At 40.9% G+C, this 21043-nt stretch overlaps 1 protein-coding gene across 3 annotated transcripts in view; it reads left to right on the top strand.

Annotated features, from left to right (window-relative positions):
• The window catches only part of TTC39B (tetratricopeptide repeat domain 39B), a 54875-nt gene that overhangs the window by 19743 nt on the left and 14089 nt on the right, over positions 1–21043 (top strand). For all 3 annotated transcript variants that reach the window (XR_015947359.1, XM_035140777.3, XM_035140778.3), the window contains exons 3-12: positions 6939–7043; positions 7532–7663; positions 10547–10623; positions 12090–12157; positions 15870–15934; positions 16654–16759; positions 17455–17520; positions 18723–18831; positions 20677–20744; positions 20841–20900. Coding sequence is in view for 2 of the 3 variants with exons in the window: in XM_035140777.3 (XP_034996668.3) it covers positions 6939–7043; positions 7532–7663; positions 10547–10623; positions 12090–12157; positions 15870–15934; positions 16654–16759; positions 17455–17520; positions 18723–18831; positions 20677–20744; positions 20841–20900 (856 nt within the window). In the remaining variant the exon portion in view is untranslated. The remainder of the gene's footprint in view (positions 1–6938; positions 7044–7531; positions 7664–10546; positions 10624–12089; positions 12158–15869; positions 15935–16653; positions 16760–17454; positions 17521–18722; positions 18832–20676; positions 20745–20840; positions 20901–21043) is intronic.

Below are 21043 nucleotides of genomic sequence, written 5' to 3'. Positions count from 1 at the left end.
AAAAGGCTGTGGCCTCAGTTGCAATTCTGTATGTATGATGGGCACCTGCAGGCGAAGTCCCTGGATCCAGTCTCTTTTCAGGCATGAATGTAATAGGTGACCTTAAGCAAACCACTGTTCTTACAGCATGGGGATAATGCTGATCTCAGCTGGGCGACTGTTGCATGGGAACAGTCCCTATTCATTGTTAACCACTATAGCAGTGCAATGGGATGAAACAACAGGAAAGCTGCAGAGTGTAATGTTGTTCATTTGCTGTTGTAAGCAAGGCCGGATTAAGGTTTGATGAGGCCCTAAGCTACTGAAGGCAATGGGGCCCTTTATATGTGATATTTTAGGGAGCAGGCTAGCAGGCAGGGCCCATTACTTCCTACACAACACAAAACACCGTTGCTGTATGTAGGTTTTATTTTATTTGTTTTTTATCTTATGTTTTGGAAATGTACATCCAGGTTTTTTTCTTTAATTTTTTGGGGGGCCCCCAAGAGAATGGGGTCCTAAGCTATAGGTTGTTTAGCTTATACGTAAATCCGGCACTGGTTGTAAGCAGCAGCAGGGTGTTGTGGGTGGAGGGGCACCTCACTTCCCAACACCATGCTTTGATGCCACTTTACTGAGATTGTGGTGCAGGCACAGTGGCAGAATTGGCTATGCTATGTCGACACTACACTGAGCTCCTGGAGTCTTGTCCCTTCCCCTTTCAATAAACAGCAGGGACATGCAGTGTTAGTAAGTCAGGGTAGCAACACAGCCCAACTGCTACTGGTTGTAAGGATTCTTGAGAGCGTATTTAAGGCACTTCACGCATGGGAAAAGTGCCATAAGATGCTAAATATTCAGCATTAAAAATATCAGTATCAGTGACTTTGAATCATTTTTATTGCATCTGTACATTAAGTAGAAATACAGCTATATCATTTTTTTAAAAAGTAGAATTTCTTGTAAAATCACAAAGTGCGGGTATGAAGAAACATTAGAAGTGCCTTTCCCTTTCCCTCTCCTTTCCTCATACTGAAGTTGGATATTCTTAATCCTTGATCCTACCCAAGCTGCTTTGTGTGGTATTATTGCAGAGGTAGAAGCCAGAAGTGTTTAAGAAAGGTTAGCCTTTTAATCTCAAAACTGTGGTTAAAGTTTTCACTATTATCTCTTGATAAAGGAATCCATATTAAGGTGTACAAAATTAAAATACCATCAAGAATGTGGAGTACTGTTCCTTTACTGGTTAAAGTATTTGATAAGCCAAGTTGTGTTTGCCTGGTACTCGGGTTCTATGAGTGTGTGTTTAGCTTTTCTGTGCCTGGATTTATATTAATAAATGTTTGTGCTTATATGAGACCTGGATGTGTTGCAGTTTGTCTAAGCACTTGCGGGTGGCGCTGTGGTCTAAACCACAGAGCTTAGGGCTTGCCGATCAGAAGGTCGGCGGTTTGAATCCCTGCAACGGGGTGAGCTCCCATTGCTCGGTCCCTGCTCCTGCCCACCTAGCAATTTGAAAGCACGTCAAAGTGCAAGTAGATAAATCGGTACCGCTCCGGCGGGAAGGCTAATAGCATTTCCGTGCGCTGCTCTGGTTCACCAGAAACAGCTTAGTCATGCTGGCCACATGACTTGGAAGCTGTACGCTGGCTCCCTCGGCCAGTAAAGCGAGATGAGCGCCGCAACCCCAGAGTCGTCTGTGACTGGATCTAACGGTCAGGGGTCCCTTTACCTTTACCTTTACAGTAGTAGCAATGCCCCCTGGAGGAAAATGGGGCTCAGTCCTCCACCTTTGTAAAGTGTTTCAAGGCTGACAAATTTGCTTTGATGGAGGCCACTTTCAGTAAGAGAGTACTCCAACAAATGCTGTTATTGGGATTTTCCTTCCACCCACACTCAGTGATGCTGCTTTTGGATATCCCTTTCTTGGTCACATCACTCCTCTGCCTACAAGACTTAACATAACATGTTATTTTGGTCAGGAAGAGTGAAGCTCACACAGAGAGACTTTGGCTTCTTAGCACATTCCTTCTCTGCCAGACTTCCCTTCCTGGCTCTAATCTCTTTTCCAGCCCCAGCCAGCAAATCTAGAATCATTGAATTTTAGAGTTGGAAGGGATCCCAAGGGTCATCTAGTCCAACCCCCTGCAGGGGAAAATCTAGCTCCATCACAATTTCCCCCATTAATTACTTGCCAGTCTTTTTTCCACTATGACTCCCAACATGGTGCTGCCACCATCACTTGCTACTGTTGTGGAGTGGGTTTACAGATTTGGGGCACTACCAAATAGTATGGAAAGAAAAACCAAGATGCATCTGCACAAAGAGAACACATTTTTGGACACAATCACGTGAGAACCTAAAATGCTTGTAATGCAGCTGAAGAATCTGGAGCTTGACAGCACTTGCACCAAATACTTAACATGGCTTGTGAAGACTCCTAGAAAGCTCACTTGCTCTCTCTGTGGTTTCTTAGGAGAGCATGAAACTCTTAATCCCAGGGCCATGTGTTTGAGCCCCATTCTGAGTGAGAGATTCCTGCATTGAAGGGGGTTGGACTAGATGACTCTTGAGGTCCCTTCCAACTCTGCAAGTCTATGATTCTATGATCAGTGGAAGAATATTTCATACTGTTGGCTTCTTCAACTTTCCATGCCCTCTCTAACGTTTCTCCTTAGATATTTGTTGTATTGCATGCTATATACTATAGTTATCCAGCTCACTATCATGGATCATACCCTGTTTCTCATATTTTAAGACATACCCATAAAATAAGACATAGCAGGATTTTTAAGCATTCAAGGAATATAAGCCATACCCTGAAAATAAGACATAGTGATAGGCGCAGCAGCAATGCTGGCCGCAGCAGGAGGAGGAGGAAAAAAATAAGACATCCCTTGAAAATAAGCCATAGTGTGTTTTTTTGAGGAAAAAATAAATATAAGACATGTCTTATAATATGAGAAACACGGTACTTAACACCTACTTCTGATATTTAAGAGAAATTCAAACATAAAGTATAACAGACTGAATTTCCAGTAAATAGCTACCATTCTATACTTCTTGCTACACTATTTTTAGAGCAGGCAATGAATTATTAAATAGCTCTGTTGTTTCTAGCACTCTGCTCTGTTTAAATACGGCGTAAAATAGCCTGGTTCTCCTTTTCATTAGATTTAAAACATTTAATGTTAACTGGAGCACAAAATTCTGGAGCACAAAAATCTTTTTCATCCTTCAAACACAAATCATTGGCTTGCTTTTGGTCTTCCTTTTCCCCTTTGTAGTTAGGCAGTGGTGGAGTAGAATTAGGCTGCAGCATAGATTGGGAAAATCTCCCAGCATCCTCTTCCTGCAGAGGCATCATCAAGCAGCATTGCTGTAGCTGCAGCTATTTCAAGTGACATTTCTTTTTAAATTGCAATATGGAGGGCTCCTGAGATGACAGCTGCTTTTGTGTGAACTTTTATATCTTTTCCCTGCCTGATAACTAATTAACCAGAGCCTCGCGTGTATTGAGGAACAAAACAGAGGAAATGGGATATTATCTAGGTGTTTTTTGCTGCCTTGCCTGGCTCTTGACGGAAACAAAACGTGCCTGAGAGAGGCTTATCTTTCTGTAGCAATTACAGTTTTTCATCTAAAGTTATCTACTCATTTAATTCTGTGAGTATACCATGTCTTATCTATGCTAAGTAGTTACTACAATCGGTGGCAAAAGTCAGGGTGTAATTATAATAATTTCATGGGGAAATGGCTTTGTGTGGTTTTCTTAGTAAAAATGTATTGCATTCTGTAATTTTTAAAAGCAAGTTCAGTATATCTGTGAACTCTTTCATGGGGGAGATTAACATTCAGAATTATTTCAGAAGTGATTGGTTTTCCTTTCCATTCATAGCTTATTTCTAGCAGTTATCACTGTGTTTCTGCTGATGCCAATCCTATAGGTTGCAGGATACTGCAAGGTGTGTATACCAGGATGCATGCCTGAAATTGTCACACCGTTAAAAAACCCAGCGGAGCTATTTTTCAAGTATGAGATTTAATTTGATTCTCAGTGAAACAATAGCTTCTGTTAGCTGATGACTTTGGTGTTTAGTTTTAGTGTAGCTGTTTATTTGTAATGCATCAGTAGTAAAAAAAAAAGGAAAAAAGAAAGAATAAGCCTGAAATGACTTTGCAGCAAATTTAGAAGGTGATTCACTACAATAAGATTCAGTTGTAGTAAACTTAATATGAATTAACTGTGAACTTGCAGGAAGCCATAGAAAAAGGATCATTTGGCCTTATTAAGGTCTCTGGGTCTGGGCCAACATTTGAATGACGCAGTCTTGGTACCAAAAACATCAGGCCAGATTGTGTTGACTTCTATGTAGGGTAACAGGATTTCCCCACCCCCACTCTCAATTTTAAAATGAGCTCAGCCCTTCCCAGCCCCAGCTGTTCATCAATATAAAGTTCCATTAGTGTTTTTGTTTTGTTTTTACATCAATCACAATATTTACTTTTAAGACACAGGACTACTTGGTCTCAATGGCATGCTTCAGAGAGATGATCTTGAGATGTTATGTGCAGGTCCCAACAGGATGGCTACAGTATCTTGAAAGAATAGTTCAAAAGGTTTGATTTTTCTCCTCCTGGCAAAACAGAAAGGAGGCAATTTGGGAACAATCTCAAGCAAAAGTTTTGCAACAAAAAACAGAGCACAATTTATCATGGAGATACCGGTACCTCCTGCTCAGTGCTCAGGGCATTTGTGTTGGCTGAAGCTCTACCCCGTGAAATACTTTTATGCCACAAAAATTCTCTATGGATGTGCTTATTTTAATTCTTTAAATTTTCATTTTTGTATTTTTTATATTTGTTTATTGATTTCTTAACAAAAAAGTGCATTTTTTCTTAATTGGTGTACTGTATACATATGAAGATATATTGTTGTGATTGTATGATTCTTACTATCACCTACTGACTGCTTCAGGGTGATAAGGGCTAGGCAGGGTTTCCACAAAGAACCAAATCATCACTAAAGGAAGTGCCAAAGTAGTACTACTTTTATGTAGGCATGCTTGGGAAATCCAGTCTTTGTGAATTTAAATATGGACTGACCTCATCCATGCCGCCCAGACTCCTGTGCAGATCCGAACTTATTTATCCACCCTGCTTTTTGCAGTTCCAGAAGGTTTCAACGCAGCTCTTGGATCAAAACAAAGTGCAGATACATCCCCTCAAGCAGCTATCATAAGTGGATGGGAAACAGTGAGATAGAGTTCAGTTGAAAGCACTCTTATGGACAAACATGCACAGAAGTGCACCTGGAGAAAATGGATCTATGCAATCCATATGTCTATTAACACTCTGCCTTGGGCATATACAGCTTTGGGCATATATCAGGAGAAAAGTGGATTTTACAAACATACTCTAGGGTACGCTGCTGCCAGGGCTTGAACTGGGAGCCTTGGGTTTTCTTGTAGTTGCAATGTGTGGTGAGCCACTGAATTGTATTTTGCAATAACAGCCTAAGCGGTTCAGTGTCCTTGGGCCATGGACCAACCAAACCATTGCGTTCTACTGCATCACCAGCCCTCTGGAATCAGTTAACCAGCTGGTTAACCTGGCGCCTAATGTTTTGATGTGTAGGCAGTTACTTTTTGTTTAAGAAGGCTTTCCCTGAAGTGTGACCTAGTCATTTCAAAGAATACCAATTGTATAATTTGATTATTGTTTTTAGAATAGGCATCTTTTGTATTTTATCTTACTGCATTGATGGCTTGGGCTGTGAAACAGTGTTGATAAATCTGATAAATAAATACATTACAGAGTTGTCATTATTCCCTCTCAACTCCCCCCCCCCTTCCCAACGCTGTGGCATTCTTAGTCTAGCAAAGCTGGGGTACTTTGTAGGGATGATGTAAACCATGCTTTCTCAACCACAGTACCTCCCCCTTGCAATATAATAATAATAATGATTTGCAAAGTAGCACCAGCAATACTGTTGTTGTTATTTAGTCATTTAGTCATGTCCGACTCTTCGTGACCCCATGGACCAGAGGACGCCAGGCACTACAAACTTAATCCATTCGGGAAGTATGTTCTTAAACCAAAACCGTTCTTAAACCGAGGCACGCTTTCCCTAATGAGGCCTCCCGCCACCAGTGCCCTTCCACCGTTTGGCTTCCATTCTTGTGGTTGTTATTTAGTCATTTAGTCATGTCCGACTCTTCGTGACCCCATGGACCAGAGGACGCCAGGCACTTCTGTCTTCCACTGCCTCCCGCAGTTTGATCAAACTCATGTTAGTAGCTCCGAGAATGCTGTCCAACCATCTCATCCTTGTGCCCTCCATCTTTCCCACCATCAGGGTCTTTTCCAGGGAGTCTTCTCTTCTCACGAGGTGCCCAAAGTCTTGGAGCCTCAGCTTCAGGATCTGTCCTTCCAGTGAGCACTCAGGGCTGATTTCCTTCAGAATGGATAGGTTTGATCTTCTTGCAGTCCATGGGACTCTCAAGAGTCTCCTCCAGCACCATAATTCAAAAGCATCAATTCTTCAGCGATCAGCCTTCTTTATGGTCCAGCTCTCCCTTCCATACATCACTACTGGGAAAACCATAGCTTTAACGATGCAGACCTTTGTCAGCAAGGTGATGTCTCTGCTTTTTAAGACGCTGCCTAGGTTTGTCATCACTTTTCTCCCAATAAACAGGCGTCTTTTAATTTAGAAAGTAGATAATGAAGACTATCCCGTATGTTTTCTGTTGGCTTGAGTTTTCGGTTTGCCAAAAGAGGTTATGAACGAGTTTCACCAGCCGTGTGGAAAGTTCATTTACTTTGGTATTTTAAAAACCTGAGTATATCCAGCAATTGAACTGTACTATGGCATTTGCCTGCTAGTCTGAATACAATGTCAGTGGTCACTTAGGCATAGTGGAAAATTCTAACTATTCTCCCAATTCTTCCATTAGGGCCACCAAGATGGATCTGAAGTGTTCTCTGGAAGAATGCACGATGGCACTGAACTTATTTCTGAACAACAAATTCTCAGAAGCTCTGGAATTGCTTCGTCCCTGGTGAGGTTATTTTGTTTGCTAGAAGCAGTACAGGGAGATGCTAAAAGGCATGCCATCTGTTTGCTGGAGATTAAGGCCTCTGAATAGAGTAGCTTTCATTATTTCCAGCTCTGTTCCCCTCCCCAAAGCAAGTCTTCTGCAAGTATTTCTTTAAACCCTCTAAAGTGACCTATTTTTGGTCAGTGGCTTTTAGTTAAAAATTTGAGGTGTAATAAGAGCCGTTGTACATGTTAACTTGAAGAGGAAAAATGTGCAGACCCATTTGTAATTTTATCAGAACAGAACTAGGTTGCAGAATTATGCCCAGAACAAAAAAAAATTGCATAATTATAGAAGAGATTTGAAGGAAATCATCTTATTTTCAGAATCTATAGCATTTAAAAGTTACTTTTATGAAACATGTAATTTTGTGCTTGAGGAGTACTAATTTTTTTAGTGGAACTGCCATTTTGATTGAAATGCCCATTTTATTTTATTTTTCAAAACAGGTCTAAAGGTAGCATGTACCATGCCCTAGGGTACAGTACTATTTTAGTTATGCAGGCTGCTATGACCTTTGAGCAACAGGATATCCAAATGGGAATCGCTACAATGAAAGAAGCTCTACAAACTTGCCAAAAGTAAGCATGAATAATTTTGTATTTGTTGAATGCTAGTTATCAGACATACATGTATGTTTTTTCCTAGCAAGTAACAGGAAGAACACTAGTAATGAAAAGAGATGTAGATATAAGTTACTTCTTTGTAATTTTGATATGCACTTAATAGAGAAGATGATCCTGGTTCTTGTCATTTAGAATTAATTTCTAGAGCAGTACTCAATCAGAAGATATCCAAAGTTAGTCCTGCTTGGAGGAAGCCCATTGAAATCCATGGGCCTGACTAAATTCAGTTAAGTGGATAACTGTTGGATACACATCATATAGTTTGGAATTGTGGTAGCAGCCATGGGGTCAGCCTAACATTTAAAATGGGTGTGCATAGTCTTGCAAAGAAGAGCTTAATCCTAACCATGCTTACTCAAATGTAAATCCTGTTGAATTCAGTGGGGCTTACTCCCAGGTAAGTGGGGTTAGAATTGGAGCCTGAGTCATTTGTGATGTCAGAGGATGTTTGCAGTCTCAATGGCAGCTAGAGAGCACCATGTATGTATGTATGTATGTATGTACCGTATATTCACACAGCCTCTGATGCCTTTCATAGTTTTTACAAGTTACCATTTCACTCAAGTCTTTTCAGAGCCTTGTACCTGTTTTCCACTTGAAGTAATGAGGAAATCATTAAAATTCCCAAGTACAGCACCTTTTGATAAATTTAAAAACAGAAGTAATTGTATTTTCACACTAAGAGGTTTGGATTGGGGCTAGATTAATTGACTCATTTTGGAGCCTGTGCTGGAAATAGACAGACTTCCTGACTGCTTCTGCAGTGGTTGTCTGCAGAATATTATTATTAATAATATTTATTAAATTTCTATACCACCCTTCATCTAAGGCAGCGTTTCTCAACCGGTGTTCCGCGGCACACTACTGTGCCGCGAGACGCTGGCTGGTGTGCCGCGACAAGAAGTGCGATTTGCATTGTCACGTCGCTGACCCGCTGGAAATGCAAATCGTGACAATGCAAATCGCCCTTCTTGTCGCCGCACGTCGCGGCAAAATTTAGAGTCGGCATCCAGCCGGAGGCCAGAGAGGGTGCCGCCGCCGCCGCCGCCTGGGGAGGAGGAGGCAGGCGGGGAAGGCTGCGCAGGGCTTCCCTTCGCCGGGCCAGAGCGGCGGCGGCTGCCTGGGGCGGCTGGGAGGGAGGCGGCGGCAGCTGCGTGCCCGTGTCTGCCCGCCTGGGGTCTGTGCGTGCCGTCTAACGTGTCCCCGCTCGCTCCGCAGGCTCTGCGCCTGGTGGGTCCGCCTGGCTACCGCGCAGCAGTTCTTCAGTGGCATGCTTTACGTCTCCCCTCCAAACTAAACTAAATATAGGGCGGCACAGAGTTGGTGTGCCGCGGGATTTTTTTTTCATAGAACAAGTGTGCCGTGGCCCAAAAAAGGTTGAGAAACACTGATCTAAGGATCACAGGGTTGGTTTACAATATGAAAACACAACAATACATTGTTAATTAGCCAAAGGCTTGGGAGACGACAAATGTCACAAATGCCTGGTGCCTAAAGATATGTAGACAACAGGTGTGACTCCCACAAATGGAGGGCCACCACAGAAAAGGCCCATTCTCTTGTTGCCACTCTCCAGACCTCTCGTGGAGGAGGCACATGAAGAAGGGCCTCAAATGAGGATGGCAGGGTCCAGGTTGGTTCAGGCGTTATGTCTGCAATAGGAAGTAAGTGGGGGGAATCACATAGATTTACTCAATTTGACAAGAAGAATAGGTTCTTTAGGCATGACCAGGATAATATCTAGAGATGTGACATATTCTTCATTAGATGGAATTGCTGATAAGAAATTGATAAATATAATCTTTTGGCTTTGTAGCAGAGACAGAGGATAGAATCTAAATGAGGTCTGCAATTAGGGTCACCTTCACATACTCGCTCCCTGGAACTGGTGTGATTTGTGCTAGATACACAACCATGGTGTGTGTTTTTAGTTGAAACTTCTTTTTAAAAAAGTGACCCAAGCCTTTAAAACAACTGTATTATGCAAGAAAAATTAAGATGCTTTTATAGACAAACATACTGTATTAAATTACCATTTATCTTAGAAAAGTTCATGCGAGTATAATTTGGAATGCCTTCTTTGTATAGAGGAGAGAGGCCAGTCTTCACTGATTTTTGGCAGTTATGTGATCAGACAAAACAGAGAGGCAATTTTCAGATATTCTCCTTGATTCTCTGTACATGTTTCCTTGATGAATGACCTTGTAGGTACGGCTAGATACAAAGATGACAAATAACATTTCACATTTGCAAAGAAGCTACATGAATGACCCTTGGGTGTTTAATATTTACTTTTAACTAGCCTTGTGCACTCCTAGGGAATCAGCTACATTCCCAGGGCAAGAGCCGGGGGCAGGAGGTGCTCAGTTCTTCCCATGTTTACTGTGACAGGTGGGCTGGATGACTGAGTGGTTAGGGCCCTGCTTTCCGGACACTAAATTATTGGAGGTTATTGGTGCAATACAGTGGGACCTCAGTTTAAGAACAGCCCTGTTTACGAACGATTCAGTTTATGAACTCGGCAAAACCGGAAATAGTGTCTTGGTTTGAGAACTTTACCTCGGTCTAAGAATGGAAGCCAAATGGTGGAAGGGCACAGGCGGTGGGAGGCCGCATTAGGGAAAGCACTCCTTGGTTTAATAACAGTTTCGGTTTTAGAACGGATTTCCGGAACGGATTAAGTTCATAAACCGAGGTACCACTGTAATATTGTGGCCTATTGTATTAAGGTTCTGTAGATTGCATTCCTTTTCTCTCCCAGCTATGGCACAAATGTTTGATGTATGATTCAGTTTCTTTAGCTAAAATTAAATGTTTGCCTCTTTCTCTTTCATGTAGATTCAGGAAAAGGAACACAGTAGTAGAATCATTGTCCAGTTTAGTTTCGAAACAGTCCGTAGATCAGCTGAATGAAGGTAAGAAGAATATGGGGTAGGGGTGTTTTCTCTGTAAGCTTATATACTCAGTGCTCATTTTTGTGAATTTACAAGCAACCTATTTCACAGTATTTGGGGCAAAGATTTGTAGAAAGACTGTACGGCTTAATACATTGGGACTCAAGGAATTACGGTGTTTTGGTTTCTTTTTTGTTGTCTTCTCTCAGTATGGAAAACAACTTGATTTTTTTATTTCCTCCAAAAGTACTGCCTATAGTAGCAGATCAAATTATGTCAATTATAAAGGTAAAGGGACCCCTGACCGATATGTCCAGTCGCGGACGACTCTGGGGTTGTGGCGCTCATCTCACTTTATTGGCCGAGGGAGCCGGCGTTTGTCCGCAGTTTCCGGGTCATGTGGCCAGGATGACTATAGCGCTTCTGGCGAACCAGAGCAGCGCACGGAAACACCGTTTACTTTCCCGCCGGAGCAGTACCTATTTATCTATGCTTTTGAACTGCTAGGTGGGCAGGAGCAGGGACCGAGCAATGGGAGCTCACCCTGTCGCGGGATTCGAACCGCCGACCTTCTGATTGGCAAGCTCTAGGCTCTGTTGTTTAACCCACAGCGCCACCCACGTCCCATATTCACCTTTAAATGTTGCATATTTTGCCTATGCTATTCAATACATTCAATTTACCCTATTTAGAACTACCTCCGCTTATGAAAATAGACACGTAAAGTATCCCAGCAGTGTTTTTATCAGTGCTTTATCTCCCCCTACTTCACTCCGACACGTCAGATAATTCCAGCTTTTTGATAGGTGTACAAAAAGGCAGTACATCTTTCTCAAGGCACCCATTCAGGGTCTGCATGTTTCATTAATAGTAAAGGTAAAGGGACCCCTGACCATTAGGTCCAGTCGTGGATGACTCTGGGGTTGCGGCGCTCATCTCACTTTACTGGCTACAGCTTCTGGTTCATGACTAAGCCGCTTCTGGCGAACCAGAGCAGCACACAGAAATGCCGTTTACTTTTCTGCTTATAGCGGTACCTATTTATCTACTTGCACTTTGACGTGCTTTTGAATTGCTAGGTGGGGAAGAGCTGGGACCGAGCAATGGGAGCTCACCCCGTCGTGGGGATTCGAACCGCCGACCTTCTGATCGGCAAGCCCTAGGCTCTGTGGTTTAGACCACAGCGCCACCTGTGTCCCATAGCGCCACCCATGTCAATTATGGGAGATCTCTATTATCTTGACCAAGGGTGGCCAACCTGGTGCCCACGGGCACCATTGTACTCGTGAAGGCTTCTGGTGGTGCCTCTGGGCAGATGTCCCAGATGTTGAGCTTTATTTTTTATTTATTTTTTAAAAAAACTAGTTATGGGGCAAAATTTGCAGGGAAGTATTTGATCACATTTGTTATTACCATTCCTTTAGTACTATTCATTGCTACTATTTTAGCTTTGCATTAATTTGTTTTTTGTTTTAAATCTTTAATAGAGGAAATGCATGCAGAAATCTGTTATGCTGAATGTTTACTACAGAAAGCAGCACTGACTTTTGTACAGGTAACGTACAAACCACTCTCCCCTTTGCTATCTTTTTGGCATCTACTGAAAACTTTCCTCTTTCAGCAAGCCGTTTAAGCTGAGATTTTTTTCAGTCTGCATCTGTATTATAATGTTTTTTAATACGTTTAATTTGTTTTATTTCTATTGTTTACTGCCCTGTGCTCCTTTGGAAGAAGCGGCAGAATATAAATTTAATTGAGAAATGAATAACATTAGAGTCTCACATCAGCAGACTATGGGAAAATGGGGTTTTCAGTAATGCTATGGAACAAGTTCATTTCGCAAAAATCATGATTATTTTGTTTTAAGAAAGAAAGATACACTTCCTGCCCCTCTCTTTCAAGACATTCTACTGTGTGCATTTAATAAAAACCCAGAGCTTGAAATACTATATTAATGATAACTCTGGAAACATGTGTCCATATTATCTCCAAAGCTGAAATTTTGTGCTTTTCAAGTGTTTTAATGATCACCCAGGAAAACCTCCCCCCACATCAATCAAAGTACATTACAGTACCAATGTTCACAAACTAAGCTTTTCCCACTTTAAATGCCACCTTGTCGCCTCCAGTTAGTGCAGAAGAAGAAACTCCTACAGTTTGCCATGATGTATTGTCATGGATCTCCTTCTAGCAAACAGCACTAACTTTTCCTTTACTGCCTCTCGGCCCTTCAGTGACCCTGGCAAGATTGAGGAAAAGCCTTGCCAGTTTAGCTGACAGATTGTCAGATTGTGTTTTGTTTTCAAATGCAAGTATTACTCTGAACATAAGCACTTGAAGGAAAAGACTAAAGAACTCCCATCTTCCTTCCATAGAGCAGCCTGAGAAATGGTGTTGGGGAAAGGGATCGGAAGATAAGTCTTCCCAGCAGCAGTGAAACTGATAAGGCTACACACACACAAACACACACACTTCCAAAAAGGAGAATTAAAAACACACACACCTTTCCAATTCTGTGAAAAATGGAGCACAGGGTACTAAAAATGCACTTCAGATAATTTACAGGCAACAAAAATAAAAGAATTTATTTGCAATTGCAAATCCACTTTCCAGGCTATCAGTCTGTGTTAAAAATCCGATACAAGTATATTTAAAACCGTGTTTCTGTTTCTGACACACACCACCAAGAGCAGGTCAAAACACTCTGGTTTAATGTTTAAAATGATACAGGTTTACCACATGCAACATTTTAAACATTAAGATGATGCTTGTTTTCGGAAACATAAGTGGCTTCTGCTTCTAACTGTCCACTAATGTTAAATAGTATCTGCTAATGTATCCATGAGGTTCTTCCATTGGTCAGTAAAGGAAGAGTCTCAGAAACAATGATGCTATGTTCATAATGTTCAAGTAGATCTATTTCCAAGAATGCATTTTGCAATTATCGGCACACTTAGCCTGTTCAGCCATTCTGTTAAAAAACTCTTGCTTTCCCCTTATCTGTAATTCATATGCATTTGTGAAGTAAATGTTGCCGTCTCTTGTTCCAGACATTATTTAATAAACCTTAACAAAGTAGGTCTCTAAAAATATTTTAGAAGACTTAGTTGTTTACTGATATCTTTGCAAAATAAGGGTCATGTAACATTTTCATAGATCACAGCTCTTGGCATTCTGCTTCCTATTGATAATGATGCATGCAAAAGCATTGGTTTTAGACCTTCAGCAAGACTTTTTTTTTGTCAAATCACTGCCATATTCTTCCACATGATCTTTTACACAAGTACACTATTGCATGAAAAAGACTAGCAATTGGGCTATGCGTGTGTGGGGAACTGGCAGCCAACTTCACAATTGTCGTTGAGAAAACTGCCGCTGCTGTTGTGGAAATGGCTCTCAACTTCCTCTGTATACAGCTTCATTAATGCTAGCTTTCCCCCACATGTGTATTTCTTTACCTACATATGCAATAGTACAGAAATTTTTAATACAGTACCTTGGTTCTCAAACTTAATGTGTTCCAGAAGTCCGTTCCAAAACCAAAGCATTCCAAAACCAAGGCGCACTTTCCCATAGAAAGTAATGGAAAATGGATCGATCTGTTCCAGACTTTTAAAAACAACCCCTAAAACAGCAATTTAACATGAATTTTACTATCTAATGAGACCATTGATCCATAAAATGAAAGCAATAAACAGCAGTCACACGGTCAATCAATCAGTAGCTGAACTGGGTCCCACACAGTTACAAAAACAAAACAAAAAGAGGCGCAAAAACAAAAACGCAAATTAAATAGCAAAAACAGACAGACCTCAGCGTAACACTCAAAACAGAAGTGTGGCACTCAAATCGGAGCATGTTTAGCTTCTGAAAAAAGTTTGCAAACCGGAACACTTGCTTCCGGGTTTGCAGTGTTCACGTTCCAAGTTGTTTGAGTACCAAGGTATTTGAGAACCAAGGTACCACGGTAATGAGAATCAGCACTACAGCTTCAAAGATCAGCTTGCAGGAGGAGCTCTTGAGGAGGGCAGCCGTAGCATAGATAGTGAGTTCAGACAAGGAACGACCCACGTCGGCACTAAAAGAGGTCAGCATACCTATATGGCAGGGTCATCTGTTGCCTTTTTATGCACTCAGACACACAATCGGGCTAAAAAAGGTTGCTGAGCTGGGAACTAATAATAATAATAATAATAATAATAATAATAATAATAATAATAATAATTTATTATTTATACCCCGCCCATCTGGCTGGGTTTCCTCAGCCATTCTGGGCAGCTTCCAACAGAAATATTAAAATACAATAATTTAGTATATTTAGTGTTTCACTGTATGCTACAACCTGGCAACAACTGAAATTTCAGGCGAACAATAATACTGATTTAATAGAACTTGGGGACTTGTCCGGAGTATTAAAGAATTTTGCTCCTTTGAAATGGCTGCTTAGTCCTTATATTGCACGGGAAACGTATTTAATGCACATTAACTATTAAATAGTTCAGAACTAATTATGAATCATTATGCTGCTGTTTCCAGTCTCCAAATCATGATATACTGAACCTTCTATTGGTCAATACCTGTTGGAGATGCAGTAGGTTCCATTATTCACACTGGAAGGATGCAGAAGAGTGCAGAACAAGGATGGTGGATGCACTTGGTGGAAGCACTCAATATTTATTACGGTGGACGAGGAAGTCTTCGGATTGGGCTATTCCTCATTCAGTTTTTGTGTACTGCAAATGTACCGCTGCATGATTCCATTATTATCCCAGTAATACATCAAATTATTGTTAGATACTTGTAGCACCATCTAGTGGTGTTTCTTCAGTTTGGCTTGATACATATAAATGCTTCCTTCCCGTGAAGTTTTGTTTTGGAAATGTTTGCGTAAAGCATTTATATACAAATAGTGTTCCGTTGATTTAAGAGTTGCATGCACAGCCTAATAAATACATTCAGCTTCACGTATACACATTTTGCATGTTTCCAGTGTTTACATTACACAGGTAAAACTGTTCAAGTGATATAGGTATGATATACGCAATGGGTTGACTTAGACGCAGTGCTAAGTAGTATTTTGCATCCCCTCGTGTGCCCCCTGAATCTCTTATGGGGCTTCTTCAAGCCTCCAGAGCAGATCTGGGGACAGCATTGGGGGAGGAAGGAGAAGGCGCAAAGTCCTCTTGCGCCGGCATTAATCCTTGCACTAACACAAAAACCTAGTTGAATATCACCTAATGATTTGTTTAATTTAACCCTCCCCCCAGGATGAAAATATGATCAACTTCATCAAGGGTGGCCTCAAAATCAGGACAAGTTACCAAATATACAAGTCAGTTTCTGTAACATCTTTTACTTGTGCTTTTCCGTTTATATGTTTCAGCAATTCAATTCCCTGCTAACTGTTTAGATAGTAGAAAAATTGACACCAGTTTTTTTTAAAATCATTTGGCAATGAATTTCATTCTTCCCTCACTCCACCCCAAAAGAGACATGCTTCCAAGCAGGGGCATTAGCAAGATGGCAGAGGGAGGAGGTGAAACAGTAATGGGGGGGGAGCTGAAAAGACAGCATATTTACCTTTGCTTATAATTCTTAGTCTGCAATCTTATACATGCTTACTTAGGAGTAAGTCCCATGGCTTTCTGTGATGTTAGAGACAGTATCAAAAACTTAACATAGAAGGTGGGGATTTGTTAACAGTGAGACACTGTTACAGATACTATATCTGTAAAATATCCCTGATATCATATATTGTAGAAGTAGAGGAGTTGGCAGATTACTCTTAAATCCCTGCCTTTTGTTGTTAGTCTGTAAAGCACCATGCACTCTGATGCTGCTTTTAAAATAATATTAGGCATGTAAGGAGAAATATTTTAGGAGAGCCTTGTTTTAGGCAATATAAGTTAAGTTAAGTTAAGCCTTGAAATAATTGCAGTCAGTTGGAGACAGGTGCAATTCTGTTAATTTCCAGTTACATGTCGTAGTAATTGCAGTGCCTTTCATGTCATTTAACATGAAAACGTTTCTTCTTCTTTTTTACTCAAAAAGAGAATGTCATCAAGTTCTTCAGATGACCCAGGGCAGCAAAAACAAGAATGAAACCTACTACCAATTTGAAGGGGGCGTGCAACTAGGAATAGGAGCATTCAATTTGGTATGGGTTTTTACAGTTTTCGGTGTACAAATTGTGACATAAAACATGGCCTGTACATAGCTGCCAAGTTTTCCCTTTTCTCGCGAGGAAGCCTATTCAGCATAAGGGAATTTCCCTTAAGAAAAGGGATAACTTGGCAGCTATGGGCCTGTAATGCTGTAATTTTAAAGAATAAAAAAACCTAAAAGCTGATTGTAATAATTGTAATTTTGCAGACTTCCATTATAGCAAAAGAAAACTTTATATACGCATCTGCTGCAATTTATAATTTTATTCTATCAAAGTTAACTTGAACATAGAAGTATTATTGTTGTTGTTTAGTCGTGTCCGACTCTTGTGACCGCATGGACCAGAGCACGTCAGGCACTCCTGTCTTCTAATAGAAGTATTAGAGTGCTTTTTATTATTATTAAAAAATTCCTTCAGTAGCACCTTAAAGACCAACTAAGTTTTTATTTTGGTATGAGCTCTCATGTGCATGCAAAGTGTGCATGCACACGAAAGCTCATACCAAAATAAAAACTTAGTTGGTCTTTAAGGTGCTACTGAAGGATTTTTTAAATTTTGTTTCGACTCAGACCAACACGGCTACCTACCTGTAACTTTTATTATTATTTTATGCTGTTTAGGTTTCCAAGATGTTGCAGTTTCCTTTTAAATCTTTTAGTAATTTTGTGTTGCTGATTTTGTTGCAGATGCTGTCCCTTTTACCAGGAAGAATCCTCCGACTTCTAGAATTTATTGGGTTTTCAGGCAACAGGGTATTAAAAGTTCTTTTCACCGTTGATGTTAAAATGTACCTATAGCGTATATCATGGATTGGGGAAATATAGGAGCAGGCTGCTGAATGTGAAAGGCATTTTTGTAAACTTTAAAGTAATTGATTTCAAAATTAATCAAGTGCCATGATTAATTACAGGCATAAGCAGGGGCAGCTGACCCCCCCCCCATCAAGTAAATAAATAAAAATTATTAACTAAAAGTAGAAATTGAGATTTTAACAGATTATTCTGAGTACTTGGGGTTGAAAGAAAGTAATTTAAAACACATGTCGTTGAGACCTATCATTCCGAATCTGCTAGATGGAGCCAGACAGAGGATGATGGCAGGGGGCCCCACCCTAACATAAACTCTGGGTACGCCCATGATGATATTATTCTGTAGCAGCCCCTACATTGTGAAATTGCTTCCCTACAGTGGTGCATCTGGCACCTTCATTGCACAGCTTTTATTGTATGCTGAAGATGCATCTCTTTACCCTGGCCTTTGAATTTTGAGATATGTATTCCAGGACCCACTCGAGTGTGATTGAATTTTGTTTTAAACTGCTTTTAGTGCTGTATTTTATATTGCTATAACTCCCCTGGGACCTACCGTATTGGCCCGGATATAAGCCACAGTCCGTCCCCCCCCCCCAAATTCCGACCATGAAAAGTTAAAGTGCAGCTTAAATTCGCGACCTTACAAAAATTGGCTTTTACGATGTCACTGCTGAAGAAGATGGAACAAAAAAAATGTTTTATTGTTGATTTGCGAGCTTGAGACTGTTGTGCAATTAATTCTAATGTTATTCATCGCTTTCCCTGTATTTTACAGCGCAGTATTGATTCTTTATTTGCATTTACGGTGCTCCGAACAGGTGTTTAACCCACTTGCGGGTCCTCTCTAGTCTCTCTAGGATTTTCTTCTACATTTGCCATTTACAGGTGTGAGTGCCTGTGGAGTTTTAAGGGAGTGGCTTATATTCGGGTATTTCTTTTTTTTCCCTCCCCCCCTGCATTTTTAAGGTGCGGCTTATTTGTGGGTACGGCTTATGTTCGGGTTAGGTACTGTTGAAGGGTGGCTAAAAAAAACCCAACCTCTTCCTCTTGCAACCCTTCCTTTTTTCTGCATCTTGAAATAATTAGTACTTAGTAACACAGAATGCTGCATCTTATCTTGTGCAATCTTTGGTTGCTGTTAGGAGGTGGGTCTCCAGCAGTTACGGGAAGGAGCCTCTGGTGCCAGTCTGAGAGCCATACTGTGTACCTTCACCTTGCTGCTATACCACACTTACGTTTCATTAATCCTAGGTAAGAACTGAAAAATAAATTCCTGGCTGAGATCCATGGGAAAACGATAGCTTTTTATCCAATCCCTAATATATTTTAATGGGGCATTTGCTTGTTTTCTTGCACTGTATTTTCATCACTGTAACCCAGGGGATGGGGTCACCAAACTTGGACTGCCCACTTCTCCATTTTGGGCAAGCCATGACCACCTGCCCTATACCTGGAGTCATGAAAGACTTCAGGTGTTGCGTAGGCAAGAACAGGGGATGAAAGGGGCTTTGCAGGCGCTGCTGACTGGGCTGCCGGAAGAGGTTTGCATGGAAGCAGAGGGGGAAACCCTTTTGCTGTGCCTTGCTAAAAGTCAGGGCTTCAAAGCAGCAAAGCAGCTGATATCATTTGTGATTGACAGGGGAGCTGTGCTATGAGGCAAATCCTGATAAGGGTCCGGCCTATAGAGCAAACGCGATTCTCTACCTCTGTTGCAGCCCAGCATGTTCACCGACTGAAGTGGGTTTCAGATCTTGGATTAGTTAGCCTCAACAACAACAACAACAACAACAAATTATTTATTAATATGCCATCCATCTGACTGGGTTGCCCCAGCCACTCTGCGCAGTCGCTCCCCCCCCAATAGCAAAACACAATACAACATCACACTAAAAGCTTCCCTGAACAGTGCTGCCTTCAGATGTCTTTTAAGAATCACATACAGCTGTTTATCTGTTTGACATCTGATGGGAGGGCGTTCCACAGGGCGGGTGCCACTACCGAGAAGGCCCTCTGCCTGGTTCCCTGTAACCTCACTTCTTGCAATGACGGAACCACCAGAAGCGCTAGTGAACTGCTTTGCAGTATTTTATTTCTTCATTTAAAGCTCCCCTCCCCCCTTTTTAAAAAAATCCTGCTCTTTGGAGAACCTTACAAATGCCAGTGAAATATCAATCCGTATCTTCAGGTTGATAATCTAAAAGATATAACAGAAAAGGAAAAGAGATTGGTAGGGAGGATGAAAAAAGCAGAACTCAGAACACTTTTTAGAGAATTTTTATAATGACCAGTGGAGTGATAGGATTTCTAGGAGGGAATTATTATTATTATTATTATTATTATTATTATTATTATTATTAATCCTGCTCTCCGGGCTCAGGGAGGCTAACATCAAATATATAATATAAGAGGAGCTGGTTTTTCAGCCCACAGCCTGATAGAATAGCTGCTCCAGGTGAAAGTTGAGAGAGGAGCCTGATGGAGCTTCTCCACATTGCTCCAGGGAGCACTGAGAGCACACATTCCCAGGGCTTCTAATTGTTGTTGTTGTTTAGTTGTTTAGTCATGTCCGACTCTTCGTGACCCCATGGACCATAGCACGCCAGGCACTCCTGTCTTGCACTGCCTCCCGCAGTTTGGTCAAACTCATGTTCATAGCTTCGAGAACACTGTCCAACCATCTTGTCCTCTGACGTCCCCTTCTCCTAGTGCCCTCCATCTTTCCCAACATCAGGGTAATTATTGAACTGCATTTTGGTCAGAACCTGGTTGCACCAGTCCCTTGAGGATAAATAAGATAAGCATGGTAAAGAATGCAGAATTTTAGTGCAGAAATAATTGTATGTATTCTGCTCCATTTCTGCCCTGTTCATTTACTGTACAACTTATTGATAGCCGTTTAATATTTTTATTGTTTTGTTCATTCATTCATTCATTCATTTCATTTCTGTACCGTTTTATATTTTTAAGAAAAAATCTCAAAGCGGTTTACAGAATATTAAAACATCAATAGAATAATAATATAGGTTTTCATGTCTTTCGGTATGCAGATTAACCTGCAATGTTGGGCTCTGATATAGACTTTTGTTATTTGCACAGGGACGGGGGAAGCCAACCTTTTAGAAGCAGAGGCCCTCCTTCAGCCTTACCTCCAGAAGTTTCCAAAGGTTGGTTTCTTTTCTTTCTTTCTTTCTTTACCTTATAAAATGATATTTTTGTTGCAATTAAAAACATTCTAATGTGTTGCTTTTCTTTCTCTCAAGGGTGCCATCATTCTGTTTTATGATGCCAGAATAGACATACTGAAAGGAAATTTTGAAAAGGTAATAAATCCCCACTCTTTTTTAACAGTAAAATCTGAGGTGCTGTTTTAAAGCTGCTTTTAGCTTTCTGAGCTTGTTTTATAATTCTTTTGTCTTGTATTCTAGTTTAACTGAAGCCAGGGGAAGCCTGTTGCCTCTAACAT

This window comes from Zootoca vivipara, chromosome 15 (genome assembly GCF_965207765.1).
Source record: "Zootoca vivipara chromosome 15, rZooViv2.hap1.1, whole genome shotgun sequence".
NCBI classification, from domain to species: domain Eukaryota; kingdom Metazoa; phylum Chordata; class Lepidosauria; order Squamata; family Lacertidae; genus Zootoca; species Zootoca vivipara.
The sequence above is the reverse complement of the archived record's forward strand: the minus strand, read 5'-3'. Positions and strand labels throughout refer to the sequence as shown.